General features: G+C 41.1%; 1 protein-coding gene across 1 annotated transcript in view; it reads right to left on the reverse strand.

Moving 5' to 3' along the window:
* The window catches only part of myo16 (myosin XVI), an 88,564-nt gene that overhangs the window by 41,620 nt on the left and 19,024 nt on the right, over positions 1–27,920 (reverse strand). Inside the window, exons 4-18 of the mRNA XM_073474383.1 lie at positions 26,882–26,990; positions 24,071–24,195; positions 23,841–23,966; positions 20,689–20,764; positions 17,069–17,219; positions 16,785–16,935; positions 15,862–15,972; positions 13,652–13,717; positions 9,871–9,998; positions 7,308–7,413; positions 5,913–6,030; positions 5,196–5,343; positions 4,003–4,120; positions 894–1,011; positions 140–211 (exon numbers count right to left, since the gene is read on the reverse strand). Coding sequence (XP_073330484.1) covers positions 140–211; positions 894–1,011; positions 4,003–4,120; positions 5,196–5,343; positions 5,913–6,030; positions 7,308–7,413; positions 9,871–9,998; positions 13,652–13,717; positions 15,862–15,972; positions 16,785–16,935; positions 17,069–17,219; positions 20,689–20,764; positions 23,841–23,966; positions 24,071–24,195; positions 26,882–26,990 — 1,723 coding nt within the window. The remainder of the gene's footprint in view (positions 1–139; positions 212–893; positions 1,012–4,002; positions 4,121–5,195; positions 5,344–5,912; positions 6,031–7,307; positions 7,414–9,870; positions 9,999–13,651; positions 13,718–15,861; positions 15,973–16,784; positions 16,936–17,068; positions 17,220–20,688; positions 20,765–23,840; positions 23,967–24,070; positions 24,196–26,881; positions 26,991–27,920) is intronic.

The raw sequence follows: 27,920 nt of genomic DNA on the forward strand, positions 1-27,920 counted from the left end.
GAAAATCCATTTTTCCCAATGTTTTTTTTTTTTTATGGTGACATTACGATCCCAAGATAGACGTAGGACTGATTTTACTCTCCAATTGCTTGTTTACATGTAAGTTGCTTCACTTTACTAAAAGCTAGTGAGTAGATACCTTTGAAGTACTGCACATCTGAGGTGAGGGCAGTGCTTAAGTCACTGGAGCACACCTGCAACATTCCAGAAACTTTGCAGAGGAAGACAGAGAGAAAGAGACAGACAGATAAATGATGGTGACAGGATAAAACATCAAATTAAACGCATTAAAAATTAGCTGATGAGCAACATCCCAGAACCTGCTGTGATGATGATATCACTCTGCCAGCACAACAAGCTGAGCTCCGCTACAGCTCATTTCCATTTAATAATCGATCACTGGAGCTGGCAGCAATTAGTCATCAGTGGATTTCTGAGCAGCACTCATAAACAAGCAGCAGAAACAGGTGACAGTGACCCAGAATCTCTTTGACATCGCTGGCCATGACATCACATCTCCCTGACAACGACTGGCTCTTTCCCGTTCAGGTGCTGATGTCATTTGTTTACCGTCTTGCTATGGTCAGGGGTCACAGGAGCACATGGAGCGGTTGCATAATGAGGGAGTCAGACAGAGAAGGAGAGAAAACACAGACCACAATAGCTAGGAAGTGTGAGTCTAAGAGCGACCTCTCCTCACCAAGTTTTGGTAGAAAATGCAGCTCACCAAACAGGTGACTGTCTGACCTTTAGCTCCCATTGGTAAGCTGCCAGGCAGAACTCCAAGGGAGAGAGAAAAGGAGGAGCTATAACGACGAGGTAAACAAGATGCACCCCTCCTCCCCTCACCTCCTCCACACATGTGACCAAGGTCATGTAACAGGGGCACTGACCTCTCTCCAGCAGCTGCAGGTCAGAAGGAAAGGCTGTATCGGCATCTGTCAATGCAGTAAAACGTAGGTCCCCAATATGGAGCACAGCGGATAGTAGCATAAACACTGAGTCGACCTCCTTAAAGAGAAAGTGGAAAAGAGAGAAAATCAAAAACACAGATTTACATTTATTTTTGCACTACATGAAATGCTGAGCAAACTTTTGATCACATCCAATCTCTTTTAAAGAACAGGACTTGTGATATTTTATATTTACCTTACTACCAACAAATCCCATGAAAAGACCAGAAACTATCATAAACAAAGAGTTTAATGGATAAAAAAGGATGAATCAATTCCTAAAAAAGCTTGCCACTGTGGTTTTTGTAAATAATATTAAAACAGGAGTAGCTAGTGTAATTGCTGGGGACTATTTGGAGCTGAGGATTTGTTACAGTTGTGTGTATTTTGGCATCATAATGTGATTAAAAAAAAGTGTCTGGAGCTGAAATGATAACTCCATCGAAAGGAAGTTAATTGCCTATCATTTTGATAATTGATGAATTGTCTTTTTTCATGCAAAATGAAAAACATATGATGGTTACAGCTTCTTAAATGTATCAGGATCTTTGTCATTTATGTCAGTAAATGAAGAGTCTTTGAGGTTTGGACTATTTGCTGGACAAAAGAAGCATTTTTTTTTTACAATTCTTTGGCAAATAGGTACTGAATCAATCAGGCTTTCGTCATAATACTTGTTGGTAGGATAATTAGTAGTAAGGTAGTACAAGTAGTAGTGGCTGTTCAAAAACACTATGAGCCAGACGTTTATACTGTGACAAGTGTAGGGCTGCAACTAACAATTATTTTCATTTGTGTTTAATCTGCTGATTATTTTCGTGATTAATTGTGTTCAAATGATTTCTTTTTGTCCGACCATCAGTCCTAAAGCCAAAAACTCTTCATTTATTATCAAAAATGACAAAGAAAAGCTGCAAATCTTACATATTAGAAGCTGGAACCAGCAAATGTTTGACATTTGGCTTGAAAAAAGACTGAAACAATTAAATGATTATCAAAATGATTGGCAATTATTTTCCGTTTAATCTACTAATCATTGCAGCTTCCGCCAAGTTTTTTCCTTGTAGATCCTGGTGTCGAAAATACACACAACCACCCTGCTTTATTAATCCCCAGCTCCAAATAGTCCCCAACAAATACCCTAGCCACCTCTGGTCAAATCACATTTTGCCAAAAGTGCTCAGCTGTTTCAGGAAATTATTTAACCTTTTATAGAAAATTAAACTTAATGTTTATGATCATTTTTTTAAAGACAGGCATCTTCTGTAGAAATGGATGGGCTTTGGGCTCGGTACAGAATACCAGCCTTACCCTTCAATGTATTCAAAACTTAAAGACAAAAATAGCATAAATACCATTTTTAAAAATCAAGCGCTTTTCTACAACACGTCAACCCTCCTCCCCTCATTCACACGCTTCTCCTCCTCTGTCCTACTCTCCCCTTCTCTCTGCCCTTGAGTAGAGGACACTTAATGGAATACCCCCTTACCCACTGCTCTGAATCTCTGAGAGGGGGATGTTTGAGATTGAGGGTGTGTGTGTGTGCTTATGTGTGTTTGCGTGTGTGTGAATATGCCTGCATGTGCACTCTCCCAAGGCAGGATATTGGAGCTGATATCTTGGAGATAAACACAAGCATTAGTCTCTGTCTGACACTCTATACACAGTCAGACTCCCCCCAGCTTAGGAAGGAGAAGAAAGAGAGCGAGAGAGAGAAAAGGAACGATAGGGAGTGTTAATGACGATTGACCTTTGGGTCTGGGCTGGGAGTCATCCCCTGATTAGACTTAGACAGAGACCTATGGGTGGTCTATCACTTCCACTCCTACTCCCCCACTTCTTCTTCTCATGCAGGGGACACCAGTCCTCTGTGATAATACCACTATCTTTTACTCTATTCCTCTGTCCCTAAGGCCTTGCCTGCGTGTACTGACTGCTGCTGGATTAAAAGGTGAGATGGTGGTCACTCACTGCTGACAGATGCTGACTGGGAATCTAAGAATAGAACCTGATAATGGGCTGGGAACACAGCGGGTGGTTCACAGGACGGACTGTACCATACACTGAATAACACTACATGCGTGCAGTATGCATAAATCAAAGTGCTGGCTTTTGCATCTGGTCACACATTTCATTATCGTCTGTAGATAGATAATTGAAACACATGAGTCCCACTTCAGTATCCTAAGATTTTCACACATCTAGGTCAAATATGTCATAAGAGACTGATGACGCCTGTCTCATTTCAAATGCTTCTTGTGACTGAATAGGAAGGACACACTGGTGTGTCCTCTGCAGCCCTCAGTGTCCTACAATCCATTACGCAACGGTCAATTGGTTAATGGAGCATGAGCAACCCTCTGCAGCTTGTAAAGCTAGGAAATTATTTGTGACCATGACATTATTTACCAGGTATTACTGGGACAAGATTCTGTCAATATAATTTGAAATATTTTACTTTGCAAATTAATCAAAAGCCCAGAACATTATCCATCAGTTTTGCTCGCCTTGAGGTTAAAGTGTGGACAAGGTCAAGGCTCAGTCTGGAGCCTTTAGCCCTTTGAAGGACCCATTTTTTTGGGCTGCATTTTGTGGAGGACCCAGCTCTGGACTGAGAGACACTTAAAGACTAGAGCTAGCAAAAATAAATCTCATCAATGAGCTCATAAGTGGTTAGGCACTTATTCATGTTTGTTTATTTTCCTCCTTTTATTTAGGACATTTCTACAAATTATTAGTTAGACATGCACTCCATGTATGTTCGTGTTGCCTTCATGCAAATGTTCTGCCTGAATCCATACAATGTTGAAGAACGCAAAGCGACAAAAAGACAAAAACTATTGGTGTAAAGAACGTGATTTGCTAAACAACAGAGCATAATATATGACGATAGATGTTTTTTCTATTGTCATACAATATATACTTCATATCGCACAGCTCCATAAGCGGCCATTTAAGGTTCTGTGACATCATCACTGTAAATGACACTTGCTGTCAGTAGCCTTTGAATAAACAAGCCAATCAGAAACTACGCAGTGCAGATCATTACCTGCTTGTTGAAGCCCAGGGCTCGCAGCGCCTGTTTAACTGCTGCGAGGCGTTCCCTGCTCTGGGTAGAGGCTGTAGCGACTCGAGGGTTCTCCCCTGGAAGGCCTCCACCAAGATACCTGGAGAAAGGACAGAAGGATGGAGCCATGTGGACCAACATTTCAGACAACCAAGAAAACAAAATAAACGCAAAAAAGAGGAAAAGATAAGTCCCATGATTAGTGTAAGACAAATCAGGTTGCACTGGTATTAGGTTTTCATGGTACAATAACGATCTTAGAGAATATCACGGTTTGACCGTATCACAGTATACTGTAATACACAATTGTTATTATTATCGGTTAAAATTACTCTTTAAGGGATGAAAATGGAAGGGTTTTGTGGTTGAACAAACACATTATAATTTCACAAATTATTATGTCCTGACAGACCTGTGAACTTTGAAAATATATACTTATTATGGTAGATTTCATTACCGCTGATAAGCAAATGTAGACCGTATGGTAACTTTCAGTTTTCATACCATGGTATACCTTCAAACCGATAAAACCACTGCACCCCTAACGACAACAGGTGCATTGGCTCCAAACATGTCCCCAATGCGCTCCACAGGAATTTATGTGCATATCTTTGTATAAGAGAGACCTAGAACCACAGGTTTTATGAGGCAGTTTTGTGTTGATTTACGCACGGTTTCTGTCACACTAAGTAGAGTGTTTGGGAGCGAGGGGAACGGGCAAACAGGGTTTTAAATTTGCCAGACTGGTTTACACAGACAAGGAGACACAATGGGCTGGTGTGCTCCCAGAAGGGCTAGCGTGCTTCTCAAGCTCCAAAACAGACCGATTCAGGTCAGTGGTTATCACACAGTGGATAACAGCAGCTGAGGAGTAACTTTACAACTAAGAACACACATGAGTAGACGCACACAGACTTACACAAGAGTGTGTATGCACAGATGTTCAGTTGTTGAAAGTTGATGATATTGTTGTTGATATCATGTATTAATGCATTATATTATCAGTGTCGGATTGAACCGTAAATTGTGAGCTCTGTAGCTTTTAAGTATCGTGCAGGTCATGTGAAGAAGTTATGACTGGCCTGCACCCATATTGTATTGTATTTTCATCAGTGATTTTATGAACTATTAATTTAAATTAAGCAGTATACATATGGCAGCTGACACACACGTACCTATGGGCCAGGACATTGTTGAGGTAAAGTGTGCTGTTTTCCTCAGGCGACAGGCCTTCAGCCATCAGGTAGAAGATGCTGAAGCTGTGCTGGTGAGGACGCAGGTGGATCAGGCGAGACTTCTCCAGCATGTAGGCGTACACACGGGCTTTAAAATCAGATGTGTTTTATGTTTCAATCACAGGTGTGTAAATTACATTTCAACAGTGCTGATGATAGTGGAAAAAAGTGAAAATTCAATCTGTGGTTTAATGGCCACTGCTCTGTGATCAAATTAACTGGGGTAAAATAAGGTGAGCAGAGCTGTAAAAATGTAATAGTACAGCACCATAATTATGGGCTTTTACTGCCCCCCGCTGGTGTGTAACTGCTGTACCTGATTTCACAAAGTAATGTCATTGTTAAGCTTGAATGGTTTGAATGCTCTCTGTAGTATTATAATAAACTTAGTGATCCAGACTGTCAAAAATACTATATTTACCAAATTATCTATTAATAAATATTCTATATAGCTAAACAATCAAAAACAAATATGCGTGGAATTCTAAAGAAGTTTCAGAATACAATATACATATATAGATATAAAAATTTTATATAAGTTAATTAAAAACAATACTCATAGTAATACTGAAAGCACTGAAAAAGTGCTCTACTGAAAGTAGAGCTTAGTAACTATCAGTTTATATTGAGTGCTTCACTGATATAAATATAAGTTACCTCTGAGCAGAGTCCTCCTCTTGTCACAGTATTGAATGGTCAACAGTTTGATAAAGCGGCTTGAGTTGTTGTTCCTCCGAGTCTTTGCATGACCAAAAGCCTCCAGAATACAGTTAACCTGCGTATTTGATCAAACAAAAGGACACTTTTTGGAAAATCATATAAATAACTTGCATTTAAACTGCAGAGTATACACACCTTTCTTTTCCAATATCATGAATCCACAAATAGTATCTCTCTCTCACACAGGTTTCTAGACTTGACACAAAAAGGAATTTCTGCTCCCATTCTGCTTTCTACCACTAGATGTCATTATGCATCCATTATGTGGGTGCTCAGTATTTTCCGTGTCCCAGGATGATCAGAGAGCAAGCTGACCCAGTTATCGACTACATAACGATGACTTCATCAGAACACACTCCCAGGCTACACATGCTGCTTTGTTACCCAACTGATAGACTGAGAGCAAAGCAAGTGAATCATGTGTTAAGCCCCACGAACACGACGTAATCTTAACTCAACTACACGACTGGGAATATAACAAGGAGTCATGTAGGGGTGACCTAAATGACAGACTTTTCTTCTCTTTCTTTCTCTTTTTCATATACAATATGATATTTCTTATCCTAAAATAAACATTTGTCTGTTTATGCTTTTATCAAAAATGTCATTATCTATTCAGTGATTGTAGCCCCTCCTAATTTCCTGCAAAATGTGCCATGGATGGGATATGAGTATTTGATGTTCTTTTGTACTCTACTCCCGATGCTCCCTCAATTTTCTCTGCTGCAAATGCTGCTCTGCTGCTCAAGAAACAGCATCATAAGAGATAGAGCCACCTTAATGGAAATTTTTGATGATACAATCAGACACAGGGTCTGAGTGCTCCAATGGTGTCTTTGACAAATGAACAGCTATCAAGCAGAGTAGCAAAGATGACCAGTAAAAGGCCCTATACTAATCCATACATCTATTCTCTCCTCCTGCACAGCAACAAAAGAACAGTATGAGACATTTACACAGCCATTAACATTTCCTCAGCACGCCGTGTGCTACCTGATTTTATAATGCAGAGACGACAGGTGAAGGAACAATAAGCACAGTAAAACATAAGCACAAGGAGAAAGGATGTAAGATTCAGTCAGATCTTCACTTTGAAGAACACACAAATATTCATGAGTATCTCTATGAGGACTGGCTGTGTAGAGAATGGAAACAGAAATGAATGAAAAACAGCACAGATGTCTCTTGCCTTTCTTTCAAACTGCAAAAAAGTAAAAAGGAAAAAAAGGAAAGAGAGCAACAAACGATTCAAATCTCCAGCCCAAGACTTTACAAGTTTCTTAGCAATATAAACCTCGAGGACACCCCCACCTGATGACTGACCAGACTTACATGTTTCATTCTGGGCTCCAGAGCAAAGCCTTTGGGGCTGGAGCGGGCTGTCAGGTGTCTCACTATGTGCTTACAGGCCTCTGTTTTCCCAGAACCACTTTCACCACTAAAGAGACAGAAAAATGCAGATTTAATGCCATTCATGCCTTAGGTCAGTGTTTTCCAGTCAGTGTACATAAGGGACCCTTCTCTATCAACGCCTAAGTAAGTGACATATTCTATGGATATTTCATAATATATTCAATGCATAACAATAATAGTACAGAACAAGTGATGAACTGTACAATTAACCCAAATAGTGAACACAATAATTGCAGGAAGTAATGACTGTGAGAATCTTGAGCAGATTATTTCCTGATATTTTTAGGAACTTTTTATACAATTCTCTATAATGTATTTATTATTTTTTAACAATCATACATACTTCATAAGCTTCTCTTTTGATAATTTTTTTTTGATAAAAAAGTGTTTTCTCCTCCTTGATGCTTGGCTATAGTTAGCTCTTTGGTTATTTTAACTGCGTACTTTTCTAATGCAGGACTGTTTAGCAGAGAGTGAAGGCTCTGTGAATAAAGCTCGTGTTCAGGTCTTCATCATGCCCTTATCCTGTAAATGATCAACCATAATCTAAACTTTAAAAATAACAACTTCATTTAACGTTTTCACAGATATGTATGAAATACTGAGATATAGGCCGACTGGCTTTTTAATTTTTAAAAAAAAAACTTCCTTAGACCCTTAAAATCAAGAATGCATTGAGACCCCATGTGAAGCTTTGGCAACCCTGATGTTATTACTGTTTGACATGTTGCCATTGTCTCTAATGATCCATGTCTTAAAGGATAGCTTTGCAAATTTTTCTAATCTGTTTTAAAACAGAATCCCATATGAACACTGAAATAGGTTTTACTTGCTGTGATCATTCCTCCTGTTTTTACTGGCCCTAAAGAGATCCTGATACAGTTACCCATAGAGAGAGACTTTTATACTAAGGACTGTAGCTTTGGAAGATGCCCACTTGAATACAGTGGGCAAAACCAGTTTGAAATGGGCATCTGACTATTGTCATTAGAAGACTTGAAACAATTTGAACTGATCTTTTAACGATAATAATGTGCTGTAGTTACTGTTTTGCAAAGGGAGTTTCTACATTATTATTATTATATATATGTAAACAGAGTAGGGCTGCACAATCAATCAAAATATATCCTATTTACCTATTTCTTTCTATTCCTTTATATAAAAGGTACAGTCTGGCCTCTCATATTTTTTTCTAACTGTATTTCTTGTTTGTAAAGAACTTTGTAAGAAGGTTTTTTTCGAAAGGCGCTATATAAATAAAGTTGAAGTTAGAGTATGAATTTAAATAATGATACATTTATGTTGCTGTCATTGCTTTAGCATTTTCATATATCACCACATGTATTTTAAATTGTCTTTTTAACTTGCTTTTAGAAACCTGTAAACAAAAGAATAGATGCATTTAAGTAAAGCTAGACATCAAGAGTAAAAGACAAACTTAACAGTCCAACAAGCAAGCATCTGTGAGTGTTTGACTTCTCTGAAGAATGTGTGTTATGCATTTGTCATCAGGGTGTTTCCCACATCTGTCACCTCAGTTGCATGCCTCCACCCACCTGACATCACCCCTTCAGGGAACCCCTCCCATTAAATTCTCAATCGATCCCCCTTCTGTCTAACACAACTAATGCTGCTCCATCGACCACCACCTTCCACACGCCGTAACTGTCACAACTTATTTGGCACAGGAGGCCCGGTTTTAATTTGCCGTTGAGTGGATTTTAAATCCGACATAAGGTACCTCTACAGTACATGCTCTGACACTCACCGACATGCAGAGAGTTGAGACCGGCGTAGTAACACCAAGCAGATGGCTTCAGAAGGTCAGAAGCCTTTACTAATGACCGCAGTGTGCTGTGCTGCGCTGTTTGTCTGTATGTTGCTATATTTCCTACTAATGGACCTGCTGAGTGTGAAGTCCAAAGGCCTTTCCACTGTCTTTTCATTTACCAGTTTTTATTAGATTTCAAGGGCATTTTGTTCGAGCGCTGGCCTCGGGGATCATGCCCACTGATTGCCTGAAAACGTGAAGGAGTGTGTGAATGTGTATATATGTGTGTGTGCTTTTGTGCATGTGTGAGGAAACAGGGAGTGAAACAGGAAGCTTGAATGAAAGAGAAACAAGAAAAATGAAGGAAGCAAGTGAGAGAGAGAGAGTGTATATGTGAGAGTGCACAGTAAAATGTCCTTGCATGTGTGTGTGTGTTTGTGTGGGTAAGTGAGATGGATAGCCTGTGGCCAGGGCGCATTAACTCTCTGCCAGATTGGTTACAACTCAGCGGGAATGTCACTGGAGAGCCGGAACGGGATTTAATTGCAATCGGGGAGCTGCCTCCGTCCAGCCGAGGACAAAGGGCAACTTCCACCTCTGTGTGAACACTGAACAGGTACAGCTCAGGCCAGGCTGGGAGCTATTCATCTCTCAGGTGTTCAGTGTTTGTGAGAGTGTGTGTTTGCGTGTTGGAGGAGGGGGAGGGTGTACCTCAGGATGAAACACTGCGGGCGTCTCTCTTGCAGCATCATGTGATAAGCTCTTTCCGCTGAGGAGAAGATGTGAGGCGGCAGAGAGGAGCACAGACGACCTGTGGAGCTCAGGTACAGCTGACTCACCTAAGAGAGGAAGACAGATGCAATCAATCAAGACATTGGATCACAGCCTTATGTAACGATACACACATGGGCTGGGCAACACAGAGGATAAAGTTTCAGCAAAACTGTGAAACCATGCTGGCTATAACTTTCCGTACCTGTGTCAACCTCACTAAGTAGGTGTGGTTTACCACGCAATCTGACCATTTAATCCAACCCAAAGTGACTAAGCTATCAATTAGGTGTTGATTGTCTTCAAACCTTTCTCAAAGAGTGTTTCCGCAGACCATTGGCGGTCCATAAGCGCACCCTAGTGGTTTGCAAGTAGAGTTGGTAAAATGTCACGTTTTAAATTAAGTGTTTCTCAACCTGTCTGTGACTCTGAATGACTTCAAAGTCTCATAGTGAGTGAATAGATGTGTTATTTTAATATTAAATTAACTTGTACATAAATTTAAACATTATTATCTGAATTGGCCGTTTTGCTGTGTTGCTGACCATTTTGTGACACTGCCTGCGTAACATACAGTATGTACGCCGATATTCCGCTTTATTTTAAAAAATGATCAGCGCAGTGGGGTCTGTGGGACTAAAATTCTCCAGTGTGGAGGCAGACATTGCTTTACTGATGTCTCAGAAATAACAGCACAATTCTTTCCATTAAGATGTCAATGGGGACAATGATGCGTTAGTAGGCTATGCTATTTTGTAAGACCGTCATCTAATTAGGCTGTAATTTGTAATATACTGTTGAAATACGCTGATTGTTTTTGGGGATGTTGGGAAGTTAAGGTGGTCCATGAATTTTTTTTTTCTTGGTGAAGTAGTCCTTGGTCTGAAAAAGTTTGAGAAACACTGATTTAAACAAATATGTTTTAACTGACCAAGAAACTTATTGTAGCTGGTTAATTTAAAATAAGCAGTAGTCATAGAAAACATTTTGCACTGTGCCGCCATCGTTTTTGGGGTGCAACAAGATACTGTATTATTGCACAATTTATCACATGTACACATAGAGCTAAAAAGTATTAACTAAATCTGATTAATTGTCTAGTCTTTGTTTGCACACATAAAATACCTTTTTTTTTTTTGTGAAATACTGCAGGATTATTGTTTTTCAAAGTCATAATATTACCCAGGGACCCAAACTTAAAATGAATGCCTTTAACAATTAGAGATGTCAACTACGTCCTAAAAATGTTGACAAGTTTTTATTCCAGACTTGGAATCTACCGACTGAGGTGTTTGGAGAATGTTCAGATGTTCATTCTTTATCTTTATTAGAAGAACCTCGTCTAGACATTATTATTACTTCAGAAAAAGATCTGCTTGTAATAGAAACACCAAACCCAACAAAAGAAGCTCTTTTTCATTGGAACAATGAAACTTTAAAAAAAACATTTTTGTTTTATTTTATTTATTTATTTATTAAATAGGAGGAATAAATAACGAATTCTGAAAAGTCACATTTCCACTTTTGTAAGTGTGTCATACAGTGAACCTTCAGTTATCTATCATAACTGAACCCCTGGTTGTAACCAGCCCAGCAGATGTGTGCCTGTTCTGTATTTGTGGCTTTGGAAGGAGGATAGGTTGTGGCCCGCCAGACCAGAGGGAGTGACAGACGGCCAGCAGATCACACATGTTGTGACATATGTCCTTCACACACTGGCTCCTCCCTGCTCCTCCACACACTCTCTCTGCTGGGTAGGGATGCCTGGAGTGAATCCAGACACAGGCAGGAATAGCCAGAGCCAGAGGGGGCCTGGCTTCATTCAGTCATGGCAGGAGAAGATGTCTCCTCCTCCATCCAACCCCTCCTAGGTCCACATGGGCGAGCACTAAGCTGGCAGTAATTCAGCTATTTCAAAATGAGTTATCCACTATTTGAAATAAGGCAACACACACACATGCCTGTTGGTCATTCACTGAGTCATTCTCCTCTTGCTGTTGCATATAATAATATGCTGCTTTTCACCAATAGAGATGGAGTTTTAAAATTAATTCTTTGAGGGATTCTTAAATTCTTCTTAAATTCTTGGAGAGGTAGTGGTGTGTGAGTGTGTGTGTGTGTGTGTGTGTGTGTGTGTGTGTGTGTGTGTGTGTGTGTGTGTGTGTGTGTGTGTGTGTGTGCTCGCTAAAAAGGATCCTTCTCTTCCTTTACTGATGCAGAGTCAGCCCTGTGCTGTGTATCACTAACAGGAAGACTGCATTATTTATCAACTACAAGGTCCATTTCATCTGTTCATGTTCTGCTTATTATACAGCAAGCACGCCTCCATTATAGTATGATTCTGCATGTTAAATGCATAGCCTGTCAAATCTAAAGCCATGTGTTTTAAGACTGGATTACAGACCTGCAAGGTCAATATTTATACCATTTTCACACTAAAATTGGCGTCTATATGCAGGTTTTTTAAACACGATTTAACCTGCTAAAAATAGGTGGTTGACTCCTTTCCCAGTTTCACGCTTGACATCACGAACACGATGCAAACAGGGATTAGTAGAAAGCAGCAGATAATATCCTGTACCTAATCAGACTGCATCCAGTAGATGTTTAGACTTTTTTCTTGAGCTGATGATAGGGCTGCTCGATTATGGCAAAAATCATAATCACGATTATTTTGATTGATATTGTAATCACGATTATTAAAGACGATTATTCATTGATTTGAGAACAAGCATTTATTGAACTTTTAACTCTGGTATTTCTTTGAACACGATAAGTTTGAACTGAAAAATGCAAATAAATAAGAAAAATATTTTAATAAAATGAATTAAATAATATGTAATGTAAAAATAAAAAACCATAGGTCCGTTGTGGTGGCAAAATATAATGCTGTTGACACTTCTCTTGCAACTTTTCCGCGACATTCGTCATAAAGGGCAGGCAGCGCAATTCTGCTGAAATGGTGACGTGATGGTAACACTGACTACCGCTTGTCCAATGTGTTAATCAGTTTATTGAACCCCGGCTCGCTAACGGTGTTGATAGGGCACATGTCTTTGGCAATCATGTATGTGACGGCATCCGTTATTTCTTCATGCCTGCGGGAGCCGGGTGGATGTGCCTATCTTGCACAATATCTTCGTTTGTTCCGAGTCAGACTCCTCGAAACCGAAGTGTTTCCACACCACAGAATTCGCTTTATCTTTCTTCCCGACCAAAGGCTCCTTTCTGCCATCTTCTACCGTCTTCTTCTACACATTTTTTCCAAACACGCACGGCGTGGCTGAAAGCGAAACTGTTCAGGCGGGGGCGGAGCGGAGTGCACAGGTGGAGATGGAAGGGTTCGCTGCATTTACCACACAAGACACGGCGTGCGGCAGAATGATCGTTTTATTACGATTATCTTGTTTTCATGATCGAGGGAAGCCAAAATCGAAATCGAAATTGAAATTCAATTAATCGCCCAGCCCTAGCTGATGATACAAGTATCTATGGAGTGAGACATCTCGCTTCTTTCTCATCTTTGTCTCAGGTACTGACATGACGTCCAGTGACAGGGTTACTATGGTTACTCTATTATATGTTTTATATCAGTCTCGCTTTCAAACTCACCGTCGACTGAACAAAGTGCGAATGCTGCTTGATGGAGTCAAATGGAAAAGTATTTACGTGCATATATTGTAAGCCTATCGGAAATGGGGTAATTTAAATGTGTGCTTACCAGAGTGGAGTAGATTGGCAGCTCTTTGTTTGGATTGACCAGCAGAAGGATGTGTCCAATGTAAGTCTACAAAAGAGAAGAAATAACAACACTTGAATGAGTTTTTACTCTTTAACTCAGCTGAGAACAACAAGTGAAACCAATCTTGGTAAACATTCATCATTTTGGTGTGAGGGTGCACTGCTCTTCTTCAATTGGCTGAAGTACAGTCATAATTACCTACATGTTGCCTCAAGCTACAACTGACCTGAAAATAGAAGTGCTGTCCCTCTCCTTTCCTTAAAATCAGTATTCATGGTGGCGACAATCTCTATTAACATAAGATTATGGTAATCTCATGCCAGAGAAAGGTCAGGAAAGGACCTCCAATGATAACCTCAGCAATGACCTCCAATAAAAACAACAAATCTGCCCTCCCACTCAGCGCACACAACCCCCCGAGGCCATTTAGATAAAAATAAAGCAACTTCCAATTTCTGACCCTTTCCACTAAAGTGCTAACCCTCCGTTTCTCACAAAAAGTCCCAGAGGCTGTTTAAAAGCCCTCTCTCCTGGGCATTGCTAACATTCTGTAACAGGCTGCTCTGTCCTTAGGCCCCGGCTCAAGGTTAATGGCATGAACAAATCTCACTGCTTGCGGACAGGGAGCAAGCTTCACACTACAAGTTTCCTGTAAGTTAAACTTGTCTGAGAGCTAACTGACTAGTGTTTAATCTTGTGACATGCTTGTGAATAACCCAGCCTTCATCAGTGTCTTCTGACATATCCTTTCACAGTTCCTTGCCGCTCTCCTCAGGGGTTTAACGCCGCACTGGTCCTTCTATCCTGGCAGAAGGCAGCAGACCACTCATCAAAGCCCCCTCTCTGACCACCCTGCTGAGAACATATGGAGCATTCACTGCCTTTGTCCTCCCCCTATTTCTGTCCTTCGCCACATCTCTGCTTTGTTCACCTCTTTCTTGAAATGCCCTCTATAATGTTCATAAGGTCGGGTACTTTAAGTATAGAAACAAGAGGGAGAAGAGGAGCAAAGAAATGAATTGATTAGAAAGCATGAAAAGTGTGAGCTGTTTTTGGTCTTTTCGAAAAGATGGGTATTATGTTAAAAACATCATCCTTAAATGTGAAGCTATTACTTGCTTATTCATTTAGTAATATGTTTGCTACAGACAGAATGGAGTGTGACTGTACCATGTGCACCTCCATGACGGAAGAGTTACACGCAATCAGATCAGGCGTGCTCAGAAGTCCACATGATAGCTGCTCTTTGTCCACTCACTGTCCTTTCTTTTCACCACTTCTTCCTCCAAAATGGAACGTACCTCAAATCCAGCCCTCATTATTCTGTCCTCTAATGATTCTTTCTTCTTCATCCACCAATCTACTGCCTTTTATTGTCATCTCCTTATCTGTGTCCCCCCGCTGTGGCTAACCCTACTGTCTGTCGCCCATCTGGGTTAATAACAGACTATTACTGCCTCTTCACAGAGAAAAGGGTGCACCGGATAGCTCCACATTGATCTGGTTCCAGTCTTTATAGAGCTCAGTCCCCGTGGAGAAGTACGGGCCAGACCGCAGTTTTAAAGGAAAGGAGAAAATGACAGGAATGTAAAATGGACCAATTGTTGGAGATGAAGGCATTTTACTTCTGAATATAGGCATGGATCTATCTTTCCAATCAATATAAATGGTATTGATTATGAAATTGTCCCCCAGTGTAAGTATGTGTGTGTATTAGAATTAGGTACCACTCTCACACGAGTGCAGAGGGTCAAAATGAGAGGGAAATGGATTCAGCTCATGAACACAACCTTGTGTACAGACTATAAAAGATTTAACTACATGCAGGAAAAAGAATTCACCACCAGTCACTCTGTGTAAAAGAAGACTGGTGTCAGGGGTCACAGATATAAATATTATCTTCACAGTGTTCTTCAGGAGAGGAGGTACATTATCCATGATGCACTGTGTGTGAGAAACACTACATGTACACATGCTGGAAGGAAACACTCTGCAGCTGGTATAAAGAAAATGTGATGTGATCCCAACATCACACTCTGAAATTCCCAGAACATAAACAACACCACAGTCCATTACAAATAAACAACTACGGTGGCCAAGTTATGCCCAAGAGAGTGTGTGCTTTGGGTTATAATGCATGTTTAATGTCGAGTGGGGTTCCTTGTTTAGTGGCACGAGGATGTTCTTACGTAGATTTGGTCATTCCCAAAGCGCTTCTGCATCTCGTAGAGCAGGCTGCTGTCGGTCAGCTCACTGAGGGACGCCAGGTCATCGTTGGGAGCTGGAGGCATCAGCTTAACCTGAGGAAAATGTGAAGTGAGCCTTAAAACTAACATGCAGACACTTTTATGTTATAAATTTAAAGTCTGGGACAGTGGTCTCCAGTTATTCAGATATTGCAGGACATTGTTCCAATCAACCTCTTTACCAATTGATTGATCTCTTCTATTAAACACTTTGACAGGGAAACTACTACTGAAATTAATTGGAGGATCTGCAATGCTCAGATGCACATTATTGGAGAAATCTGCATCATATATTGTTTAACAAGTACATACTTGATAACTTTCCAAACACTGCTGCTGAATCAAAATCTTTATGACTCCAATTTGAGCAGTTTTCATGTTCTCATTGCTTTTGTCAGATATCCTGCCTCGCTGCCAGTGGAAGAACTTTATGAAACACTAATGAAACCGTTTCCAAAGTAATTACGCAGCATGTGATGTTCGAGATAAAAATGAGGACAAGTGGGCCTGATGATGATGAAGCAGATTTGATATGCAATGCCCGCTCTTCCATCCACTTGCTTAAAATACTTCAATAAATTTCTGATGACATGACGCACACACAGGATGGGCTAATCAGTACAGTCATTTTATCTGAAATCACAGAATCAAGTTTAACTTGAAAAAGACAAAAGTTTAGTTGCACCAGAGATGAGTTTCTTTGGTGTGTGACAAGCCTCTTCTTCATTTATAAAAACAAGGCAAAGTAACAAATAAAAATATATGAAATCTCTCTTCTTGCCTGACACTCCTGGACGTTTTGTTATCTGTGCTCTTACTGTCTTGCTTTGGTTTTTGTTGTGAGAGGACACAAGAACACAAGGTACCTGCTCCAGTTTGCTGGCTCCAGAGCTAAAGGGGCCGTCCAGGCCATTGTCTTGGGAGGGTTGTCGGCTGAGTGCTCCACCTGCCTCTCTGAACATAGCACACTTCTCCAGCAGACTGTCCCGCTTTGAGATAGGAAGACCCAAAGGATTCCTGAGTTGGTAAGGAAACAGTAGATGGAGGAACAGAGAGCACATGATTGGATGAGAGAAAAAGGGGAAAAAAGATTCAGAATTTGAAGAGTAACCATAACACAACAACTGTGCTTATTAAATTGTTGACCCACAGGTTCTTGACAGGAGTGTTGAGGTCGTGTGAACCTCCATCATAGCGTTGGTCAGTGGAGGGTAGAGGAGCGGAGGGGTCCAACAGTCTCTGCAGCCAGCTCTCCTCTGCATTCAGCAGCATATCAACTATGGGCTCTGATGCAGCAATGTCTGGTGACATGACACAAGACAGGTTCATCAGCACAGCAATTTGTTGTGAGATTTGAAAATCATAGAGTTTAGTTTACTTTGATAGAGACAAAAACTCTGAAAATGATTTTCTCACCATTGTTCAACACTGAGTGAGAGTGAAGAGTATTTTAACATTGTTACTGAAAGACCTTCATTCTCTAGGCCCTTTAACAACCAGGTACATCTTTCTTTTATTGTCTTACACCATGCCAACCCTCCTTTATGATCCATGTGGATGAGCCTGCATTGGTGCAGAATGTGAACCCCACTGCGAATCAATCCAACTGTGCTTAGGAGGAGGGGAGTTAAGATCCCCCCCTGTCTGTAATGAGGTCTAACAGGGCACCAGGGAAGGGGATGGCTTCATCCTGTCTTCGTATTTCTGTGTGACTGACAACCCCCTAGACTCCCATCTCCTGCTCTGGCTTTTTTTTCATCATGTGGCTGCTGAGGAGGGGTGAGGGGCTCCAAGTGAAAAAGAGGGGGGATTGTCTCAGTCTCTAATGGCTTGCTTCACATTTTCTCTAAGCCTACATGCTAGAAGGGCTATTGATTAAGGCCAGAGTGAGGCAGTCTGAGGTGTGATGAAGCCATGGGAGTAAATGGTTAGAGGCAGCTATGATATTCTAACTCACAATGGAGAGGTAAGGAGCCCAAAGCCCCTCTGTGTGGTATGTTTCATCACCATCACACAAGAGATGTGCTTGTACAGACAGTCACTACACTATATTCATCAGTAGCCTGGTTCAATGGGTGGTTTTATGATGGTTCTGTTGAGGTATGAGAATCAGGGACTTTTGCCCCTGCTGTGTGTGTGGGAGGAATTCACAAGATTGATCAGGATCATCAGCCAATAATGGCTTTCACTCTGACATCCGTAAAACTATTATAAATATGTAAATTAACAGTAATACACCAACAGAGAGACTGAGCATTTCACAGAGAAAACATTAACATATTATTTAAAAAAAATATTCATACATGAGAAGTCAAAGAACTATCCATGAGTTTCCTGGAGAGGTTACTGGGGAAACGATGATGGGTGATACTTCCCATATCAAAGTAAGAAAGTATCATAATAACTGACACACCAGCGACACCTTCAAGGCTTTAGAAGAGTTAGCTAATTTGGCTGAGCAATAATAATAGTGTTAGCAGTATTCGCTCGATAAAGTCGCTAACCTAGATCTTCATGAATGAATGATAGGCGGTACCAATCGCTCTAAGAGAGAGGATTCTAAGAGCCGTTACCATGGAAAATGCCAGTTTCTATTAAAGGGTAACTCCACCCGTTTTACACATTAAAGTGTGTTTACAGGTCTTGGGTATGTACTACTGCATATGTGAATAAAGTAGTATAAAGCATTCTCGGCCTCAGAGAAAGCTTCTTGTAATCTGATAGACTGCCTCCAGTGAATAAGATGCATTGTGGGTAATGTAGTCGCCAGGTTTGAAAAGCAGTCCACCACTCTAGCACTGCACTCCAATGACCCTGCTGAACTCATTATAGACAGTTTAAAAACAAATGAACAAAATCGAGATATCAACTTTTTTATTCCACGTATTCTTCTTCTTTTTTTAAACCAGGTGCCTACATTACCCATAATGCAACTTAGCCACTGAGTGACATCACTGGAGGCAATTTATGAGATTAAATGTATTTCCTCTGGAGCCACAAAAGGTTTTATACTGCTTTTTCACATATGCAGTAATACTCCCCAAGAACTAAACACACGTGTAAACACACATCAATATGTAAAATTGGTGGAATTATCCTTTAACTGACAGGCTGTGCCAGTAGTCACGCCCACAATTCATGCAAGGTGGCATAACATAGCATGACTCCCTCCCACTCCCCCACCTTGCCCTGCCCTCTGTTTCCATCATCCATCTCTGTAGTAATGTAGTAAGATCAAAACATTGCTCCACAATCCGTGTATCATTCGTTCATTCGTTTTTCAAAATAAAACCAAAAATAAGAAAACGAAAAAACAATTCCTTTTCTCAGTATTCGTTTCCTAAACTAAAATGAAAAAACGGATAACGACTCGTCTTTTTCAGTTTTCGATTTTATGCTCAAATGAATAATGGAAAAAACGGATAACGAGCGTTTCCCGTTTCATGTTGCAAGCATTTGGTACCTACACCGGAAATTACCGTCACCCGGAAGTGGCCTGGAGCAAAGCTAACGTTAGCAGAGCCAGTCAATTCTCTGACGTTACCAGAGCGTGGTAGAAATCTCGGCATGCGTTTTACCATCCTCAAAAAGCTGTCCAATTATATCTGCATGATCCTCAAGTCCTGCCATTATTTTTGTTTTGCGCGCCCTCGCAGTACAGAGACAGAGACGGTCACTTCCGCTTCCGGCTCATTGAACTTTTTTCAGATCAAAATGGGATAAAACATGAAACGGGAAACGCTCGTTATCCGTTTTTTCCATTATTCATTTGAGCATAAAATCGAAAACTGAAAAAAACGAGTCGTTATCCGTTTTTTCATTTTAGTGTAGGAAACGAATACTGAGAAAAGGAATTGTTTTTTCGTTTTCTTATTTTTGGTTTTATTTTGAAAAACGAATGAACGAATGATACACGGATTCTCCACAGCACCACTACAGGTCAAAAATCTAACAAGGTACCTTTAATGTGAATTAAATCTAGGCGGGTGGGATTTAAAGTGAATCTAATTACGATGTCACTGTAAGAGTAGGTCTCATTTTAAAATAGATGAATCAATTTGTTATTTGCATCTCATTACTTGGAAATGTCTTTGCTGAACTATCAAAATAGGAACCTCTTAGACAAACATCCACGAACACAAATTATCTTTATTTCGACCTCCTCTTTGGATCTTGTATGCTTCCATGATTTGAAAAAAAACAATACATGTCCCTGGATAATGATATGACAACCAAATTGTCAATTAGTAAATTAATCACATCAGCCCCTCTTGATTACTGCTAACACACAAATTGAATCAGTGTGTGTGTGTGTGTGTGTGTGTGTGTGTGAGTGTGAGAGAGAGAGAGAGAGAGAGAGAGAGAGAGAGAGAGAGAGAGAGAGTGCTGGTATGAGTCAGGTGTTAATGTTTTATTTCATTAATACATGGGCACAGATCATGACACAGTCTCATTCACTTTGTGTGTGTGTGTGTGAGTGTGTGTGCGTGTGTGTGTGTGTGTGTGTATGTGTGTGTATGAGCCTGTGTTTCATACAATCACAGTGATTATTAATGCATTTGGATCGGCTGAATATATCAAAATCCATTTCTCCGCTTCTTTGCTTCATTACCTCACGCTAAAACACGTTAGCCCATTCCCGCAGCAATACTTGTGTGTATGTGTGTGTGTATGTGTTTGTGTGTGTGTGTGTGCGTGTGTGCGCGCACGTGTGTGTGTGTGTGTGTGTGAATGTATGAGTGCAATTGTGTGGATGCTTAAATGTGTTACCTGAGGGCTTGTCTTGGTTGCAGTTCAACAGAGTCGGGTTTACTCCGTGCCTCAGGAGCTGGCTAACGATGCTTGTCTGTAAGAGATGGGAGAAACACCCACATCCATTTCCATTAGATCCCAGAAAAATTTAAACATTTCTAGGGCACTGCTTCTTTTTTTCAAACCATCAGTACAACAACAATAAAGCTTTCATTTGCAGATTTCAAATGTTTTGTTTTGTTTTGTTTTGAAGAGAAGAGATGTGGTGGTTATCCCCACTTTTATTGCGACAGATGTAGATATGTAAATGTAGGACATATTGTGACACTGACACAGAATTTACACACTGAGCAGATGATACATGCAGTGTATGTCACACATGACAGGTCTAGACAAGTGTTCCCCCTGACTGAGGAGATCCTTTAATAATGAGCATATCTTCCATCACAAGTCACAAAGGAAGAAGCCCATAGTCGCCTACCCTCATTTCTACACACAGTGACATGTGATGGCTGTCACCTCTGTCCTCTGTTCTGGCTGGGTTCTGTCTGTAGCAAGTATCTGCAGAGTTACTCAGTTTATTGATAATAGAAAAGGATATTCATCATTTCTTGGCGCAGTAGGAAAGATGGCATGACCCAGAAATGGTCTCAGCAGCAATAAATATCAAAGCATCGTTTCAAAATGAAAACGATGGGTATGGTTGATAATCAAACACATCTACTCAACCAGAGCTAATTCTAGGAAAACATTCAAGGAAAATAATAAACCAAAATAAATCCCCTCCTACTGTTCACATTTTAGACTGCTCTATTTAGCTGCATTGCAGCAAACACTGTTTAGAGTTCATACTGTCAATCACTACCAAGGAAAATACTTCTGATTGTCTGGAAGATTTCCACTGAAGTTGTATGCCAAACATATTCCCACATTTTTACAGTTAACTGGTGCATACAGTACAGTATATTAAACAGCAAGTACCCATATTATTAGGCTTAAGCAAAGATAACAGCTGGTGAAACTAACCACAAACTGAATGAATTCTACTTGCTACAGATTTTTAACAGCTCACTGCATCAAAAAACTGGATTAAACAATTATTTGTCGCTCCCCATTGACTACTGTCCAATTTTTTACTGAAATAAGGCCCCATGAGGTTCACTGAAAGGGGCCTGACTTTGGCTCTCAATACCAGGTACTACAAGTCAGGATATGTCAGCTTCTGCCAATTCATTTTAATATGACTCCTGGGATTCCCCAAACTTTATGGAAGGCGTTTACTGAAATGGATTAATAACCAACATATGTTTCTGATTGCAGTTCCAAACACAGAAGTAGGAGAATTTCTTTGTACTACGGCAGTGTAATAAGACATCGTCTGCAGTACGGAAGAGAGTGACTCAGCACATTCAGCAGAGTGGCTCTGACCCACGCCAACAGCTGGTCGGCTATGAGTCCACAGCATCTCTACTGCCCACAAACCCTGTCAGCTGCACTCACACCCTATAAATACTGACGACACGTCAGCGGCACCACAGGATCTGAACTCCTCAACGGGTCAAAGTTTGGAGGAAGACCAGGAAAAGGTCATCAGTACATAAGGATCAGTGCAGACAAAGCAACCTCACAGAACAGTTTTAATTAAGGTCCTAAATGTCCTTTAAATAATATTTGTGAAGCCTGAAAATTAATCTGAGATTAATATTAAAGTACTTTCATATAAATCAGGTGGTAGCGGCATTGCCACAGTTTCTTTCACACCTTCATTATAATACTGAATGAATTAATCCAATCCCAGCAGGGCTGTATTTTAACATCCCCTCACCTTTGTTTGAATTCAACACAAAACTATTTAAAATTCTTCCCTCAGGAGAGCACAACTTGAAAAGCCTTGACTCAAACCAACAGAGGCAAAAGCTGGGTTCTAACTTATCACAACACCAAGAGAGGGAAGCTTAATTAGCTGCAGTAATAGGGTCATACATCTTCTTAAAGGGTCAGTGCAGTACATGCGCCACACTGCAGAAGGGGTCTTTGGGTTTAATGTAGCAGTTAGTGTTACAGTTGCCAGCAAGTGTATCTAGGCAACAGTTTGCTTGTGCCTCATATCAGCAAAACCTCTTATTAGCAGGGCCAGTGATTCACTTGGCTGGATACATTCACACATCTTGAAGCCATAACGCGCTGCATCACTGACGTCTCACTGTCAGAGCAGCTATAAGGGAATGGTGACAGGAAGTGAGTGTTAAGAAGGCTCGGGGAGTAGTTGGTATGCAGGAGGCAAAGCCCTGGCACCAGTAAGGAGCCGATGGCTGAGGTGATTTAGCACTGTGAGGGAAGCCTGATCGATTCTCCAATCCTCTAGACTGCCACTCTTGAGTCAGATTTACTTACTGTACATATTATACACAGACTCACACACACACACACACACATACATATACATATAGAGTAAGTCTGAAAACAAAGAGACACAAGGATGTACATTTGTACATTTAGATCCACTGATTTTACTATCATCTATCATCAGCTGGATGAAGAAAGAGGAAACAAAAGCAGCAGAGCCTCATGAATGAAACAGAGAAAGGCTGCGAGGTAACAGAGAGGAAGAAAGGATTTTAAAAACACACTCTAGCGGGGAAAAAACATGCCTTAAGGATAGATGAACCAAAGACGTAGAGAGCGACTCTAAATACCAAATGAATAAATTCTCTTTGTCAGCAGCCGAGCACACAGCCCAGAAATGTAATTAAATATCTAGTTGGGTCAGCAAGACCTCAACATGATCACTTCCCCTTCCTTCATAGCTGGACCCTTTCCAAACCACCAGATACCATCGCTCCAACAGCTCGCCTCTGCCCCATCTGGAAATCACTCTCCTTTCCTCGCAGAGAGACCATTAGACTGCTAACCTGAAATGTTTTGCTGTTCTATGCCAACAGTTTGACTGTTCCTAATCAATAGGAACAAAAAGAGTGGTTTATCAAAGTGCGTACAGTTGTACCTGGAGGCAGCTTCATCAGAGGAACGATCCATCCGTCAATAATTTCCTCATTATTTCTTGAATGACTCCAATCACATTGGATCATGGCAGCTAGATGACTTTGATTGAAGGGACTTCTTCAATAAAATCTACAACAGTTTGACATTTTGTTGACCAGTTGAGTTACCTGTCCATATTTAGCAGCCAGGTGAAGAGGGGTCCAAAAGTTGTTGTCAGCAGGATGAGGGTCCGCCCCACTCTCCAGCAACACAGACACCACCTCTCTGTAACCACTGGCACATGCTATGTGGAGCTTCAGAGAGAGAGATAGAGAGAGAGAGAAGCAAAGATAAAGTTATGATAGCGAAAAGGAGAAGCTAAAATATCTGGTCAGAGAATAAATGTGATCTTTCTTACCAGAGTGACCCCATCATCACTGGGCTGGTTGAGGCCTCCCCCCGTGGCTATAAGCTGTCTAACATCAGAGAGCATCTTGCTCGGCCTCTGCGTCTTCATGGTGTGCATGGACGACACATCCACACCTAAAAAACACAAGCACGGTGGAGACACATGTTGGATTAAAGGCGGAGGAAGTGAAGTGAAATACAGTTGATGGTTGAGTCTCATTCCCATCAAATGCTGACGCTTTGGGTTGGTGGCTCAGCAATCAACTATCTTGCTCCAGAATCGCTGACTCCACCTTTAGGTCTTTAGTTGTCATGCTTCAATGAATAGTTTGGCATTTTGGGAAATGATTCACTTTCTTACCAAGAATTGGATGAGAACTTCAATATCACTCTCAAATCTGTATGTTAAAAATGAAGCTGGAATGAGGAGATGTTAGCTTAGCTTAGCAAAGCATAAAGAGTGGAAACAGATGAAACAACTAGTTTAGCCCAGTCCAAAGGAAAAAAAAAATCATCTGTAGAGCTCACTTATTACTAAACAGTCAAGTATAAAAGTCATGTGTTGTGGTTTTAATAGGCATTACATGCCGGACTATTTCTTGGCCGGGAGCAGTGGACTTCCTTCCTAACTCCCAGTGAGAATCCAAAAATACATATTTCCCAAAATGGTGAACTATTCCTTTAAACCTCAAACCCAATATTAACTACTACTACAGTAACTGACTTGCAATATCTAGGGTTGAGTTAAATTTAAAGAGTAACTCCACCAATTTTACACATTAAAGTGTGTTTACAGGTCTTAGAGTACAACCTTATATGTGAAAAGGTAGTTTTAAGCCTTTTGTGGCTCCAGAGGAAGCTGCATATAAATTGCTTCCAGTGATATCACTCAGTTGCCAACTTGCATTATAGGTAATGTGAGCACCAGGTTTTGAAAAGGATGAAGAATGTGTGTAATAAAAAAGGTGATATCTCTGGTTCTGCTGTATCGATTTTGATCATTTGCTTTTAAACTGTCCATAATGAGTCTATCAGTATTATAGACATACAAATGGACTGATTTTCAAACCTGGCGACTACATTACCCACAATGCAACATGGCCACTGAGTGACATCAATGGAGGCAATTTATCAGATTACATGCAGCTTCCTCTGGAGCCACTAAAGGCTTTATAGGCCTACTACTTTTTTCACATATGCATACGTACTCCCCAAGAGTACACAGGTTAATGTGTAAAACTGTAGAATGTGTAAAAAATTACCCTTTACTTATAGGATTCTAACAAGATTCTCCAGTTTGTGCTGAATGCTTGAATTGCAGTGGTTGTGCAGTGTCAGTGCTGGATTACAGCAGAAAAGCATGCAATTTTAGGAGGCTGTGGTGGCTGTGTGTGCAGCACAGACAGTGAAAACACCCACAAGCTGACACTGAACAGAAAACCCTCTTGTGCAAAAACCAAAGCCTGGCAGCTCGAGTGACGACCCAAAGTGATCCTGATGCTGATGACACCTAAATGAACAAATCTTCCAATACTCACACAGAGCTCCAGTCCCTGACCTGAACGATTCAGGGCCAGTTTGTCTCCTGGGTCCACACAAACAAACAAAGGTCTACAAGGGCATCTATCCCAAACTATGATTAGTGCACAGCTCCATAATCATATACACAGAGTGGACCTTGCTGTAATAGCGTGGATTGATTATCAATGAATCTATATTTCACTCGGATAAGCTCTAGGCCACTAACTAATGGGACATTTCCAACTAGACTGGTTGGATTAGTTAATCAATAAGTTTGTCTTTGCAAACAAATGAGAGCCACAGGGCGTGTTCCTTTCTGAGACGTGCTCATAGGAACATTAATGTCACAGACGACAATACTTATTCTCTCCAGTGCCAATACTTGGCATCCAACACTACATTCAGTGAGGACAGTGAGCAGAAATACGGAATTTCTATTTCTCCCTGATGTAGAGACACATGGACAGTCTGTCTTTTTCCCACAACCACACAAACTTGATGGGGATGGAGAGCATGCAGCCAAGTTGCTATAGCAACAGAGGCAGAGGGAGCCTGTGAGTAAGAGTATGTTTCATGGTGGCAAAGCCCAGTGCGATGGGGGAGTATCAGGGGAGCTGAAGGTAGGCAGGAGGGAAGAGATCGCCACGGGAGCTGGCAGACAGAAGCAGAGAGAAGTCTCAAAACATTTCAGTGCGTGGCTGTCTGTGTGTGTGTGTGTGTGTATGTGTGTGTGTGTGTATGTGTGTGTGCGTGTGTGTATGTGTGTGTGTGCGTGTGTGTGTGTGTAGGGGGTCTGAGCTTTGATGAGTTAGCTGTCTGCAGTCAGGGGCTTCAATTTGTCATATAATCCCTGTGGCCATTGACAGATGGATGAGGGAAGACCCTCCGTCATTGTCTATATCTGTTTCTATTTAGCTTTGTCAAAACGATACCCGTCCCCCTCTTTTTGCATGTCTCTCTGTATTTCTCTGACACTTTTCCTTGTTTCTCCCTCTGTCACTCTATGTGTCAGTGTGCCTCCAACTCTCCTGTGCTTCATCTGGGTTAATCGCAGCTCCTGAGTTGACCTTCTCCTCTCTCTGCGGGAGACTAGTGCCCCAATCACAATCCGCCATCATTAGGCCTGTGGGTGTACTTCACCTTCACACACACACAGAACACCTACTGTTTAACTGCCGGTACGACACATTAACTATTCACATGATCGCAATAACTCCTAAATGAAGAAAAAGGGAATATTTACTTTTTCTCATTCCCCACTGTTAATAAAGCTCATGATGAATAAAATGTGATGCTTTACCGTTTTCCTCCAGGTGTTTTCGGAGGATATAGCTCGTTTCAGTTCCCTCAGAGGCGTAGTCCAGAGGAATGTTTCCGTTGACGTCCTGCAGCAGAACGTTCACGCCGGCCTTCCAGACGCAGGGCAGGAGAAAGCAGAGGAGACACAAACAAACAGAGTTTTAGCTGGGGCCATTCATCAGACTTGAATCGATGATAAAGTGGGCCCCATTATCTTGGCCTCCCAGAGGGGTGTACCTGAGTAGAGCCATGGAGACATAAACAGACAATACAGCGTGTGAATTAAAGAACTCATTAAATAAATGCCCGGGGGGTGGGGCAGCGAAGAGCGAGAGCGTTGGTGACCGTTACCTGGGATCATCGGGGTGAGCGCATGTGCGCATGTGACAAGATTAATGTGTGTTTACCAACAAGGACCGCGCCAGAGCAGTCTTCTGTTATAGCATTGGATGACATGGGAGACCTTCCCTCTGGCTCCTTTAATGACTCATAGTCTGACGACAGCGCAGTCGTTGGTCACAATATGGTTATGATTTATTGCTTCTCTTTGGAGGAATTCTGCTGCACTCATTATTTGAAAAAACGCTGCAATGCTTCACCAGCAGAGCAGAAATGTGCAAAAGCCACGCAAAATGTACTCATGTAGACTTTTACTTCTGTCCTTTTCAGTTTTATCACCCCCTCTTCGGGGTTAGGTACTAAAAGTAACAAACATCCTTTCAAGTGAGGATTGTCAGCATCCAGCCATAAATCGCTTCCTGTTGTTTGACTAAACCATAAAAGACAGGCCGGTGTAACGATCGTAGCTGGACCAGGTCTGATAACATGGACATGGGAGTCTAAGTAAGGACCCTTATTGAATATTTACAGCTAATAGAATTCTAACGACCCAGTTGCAGTGCGGCAAAGAGATTTACGACCTAGTCCTCGGGCAGAGAGGGAATGGATGGGGAAAGCGAAAAATGAGAGGAAGAGGGCTGATGGAGAGAGCCAGCTGACAGAGCAAAATAAGAGCTGTTAACCTGAGTGATCTGAAAACT

The sequence above is a fragment of the Pagrus major genome, chromosome 9, assembly GCF_040436345.1.
Source record: "Pagrus major chromosome 9, Pma_NU_1.0".
Taxonomy (NCBI): Eukaryota; Metazoa; Chordata; class Actinopteri; order Spariformes; family Sparidae; genus Pagrus; species Pagrus major.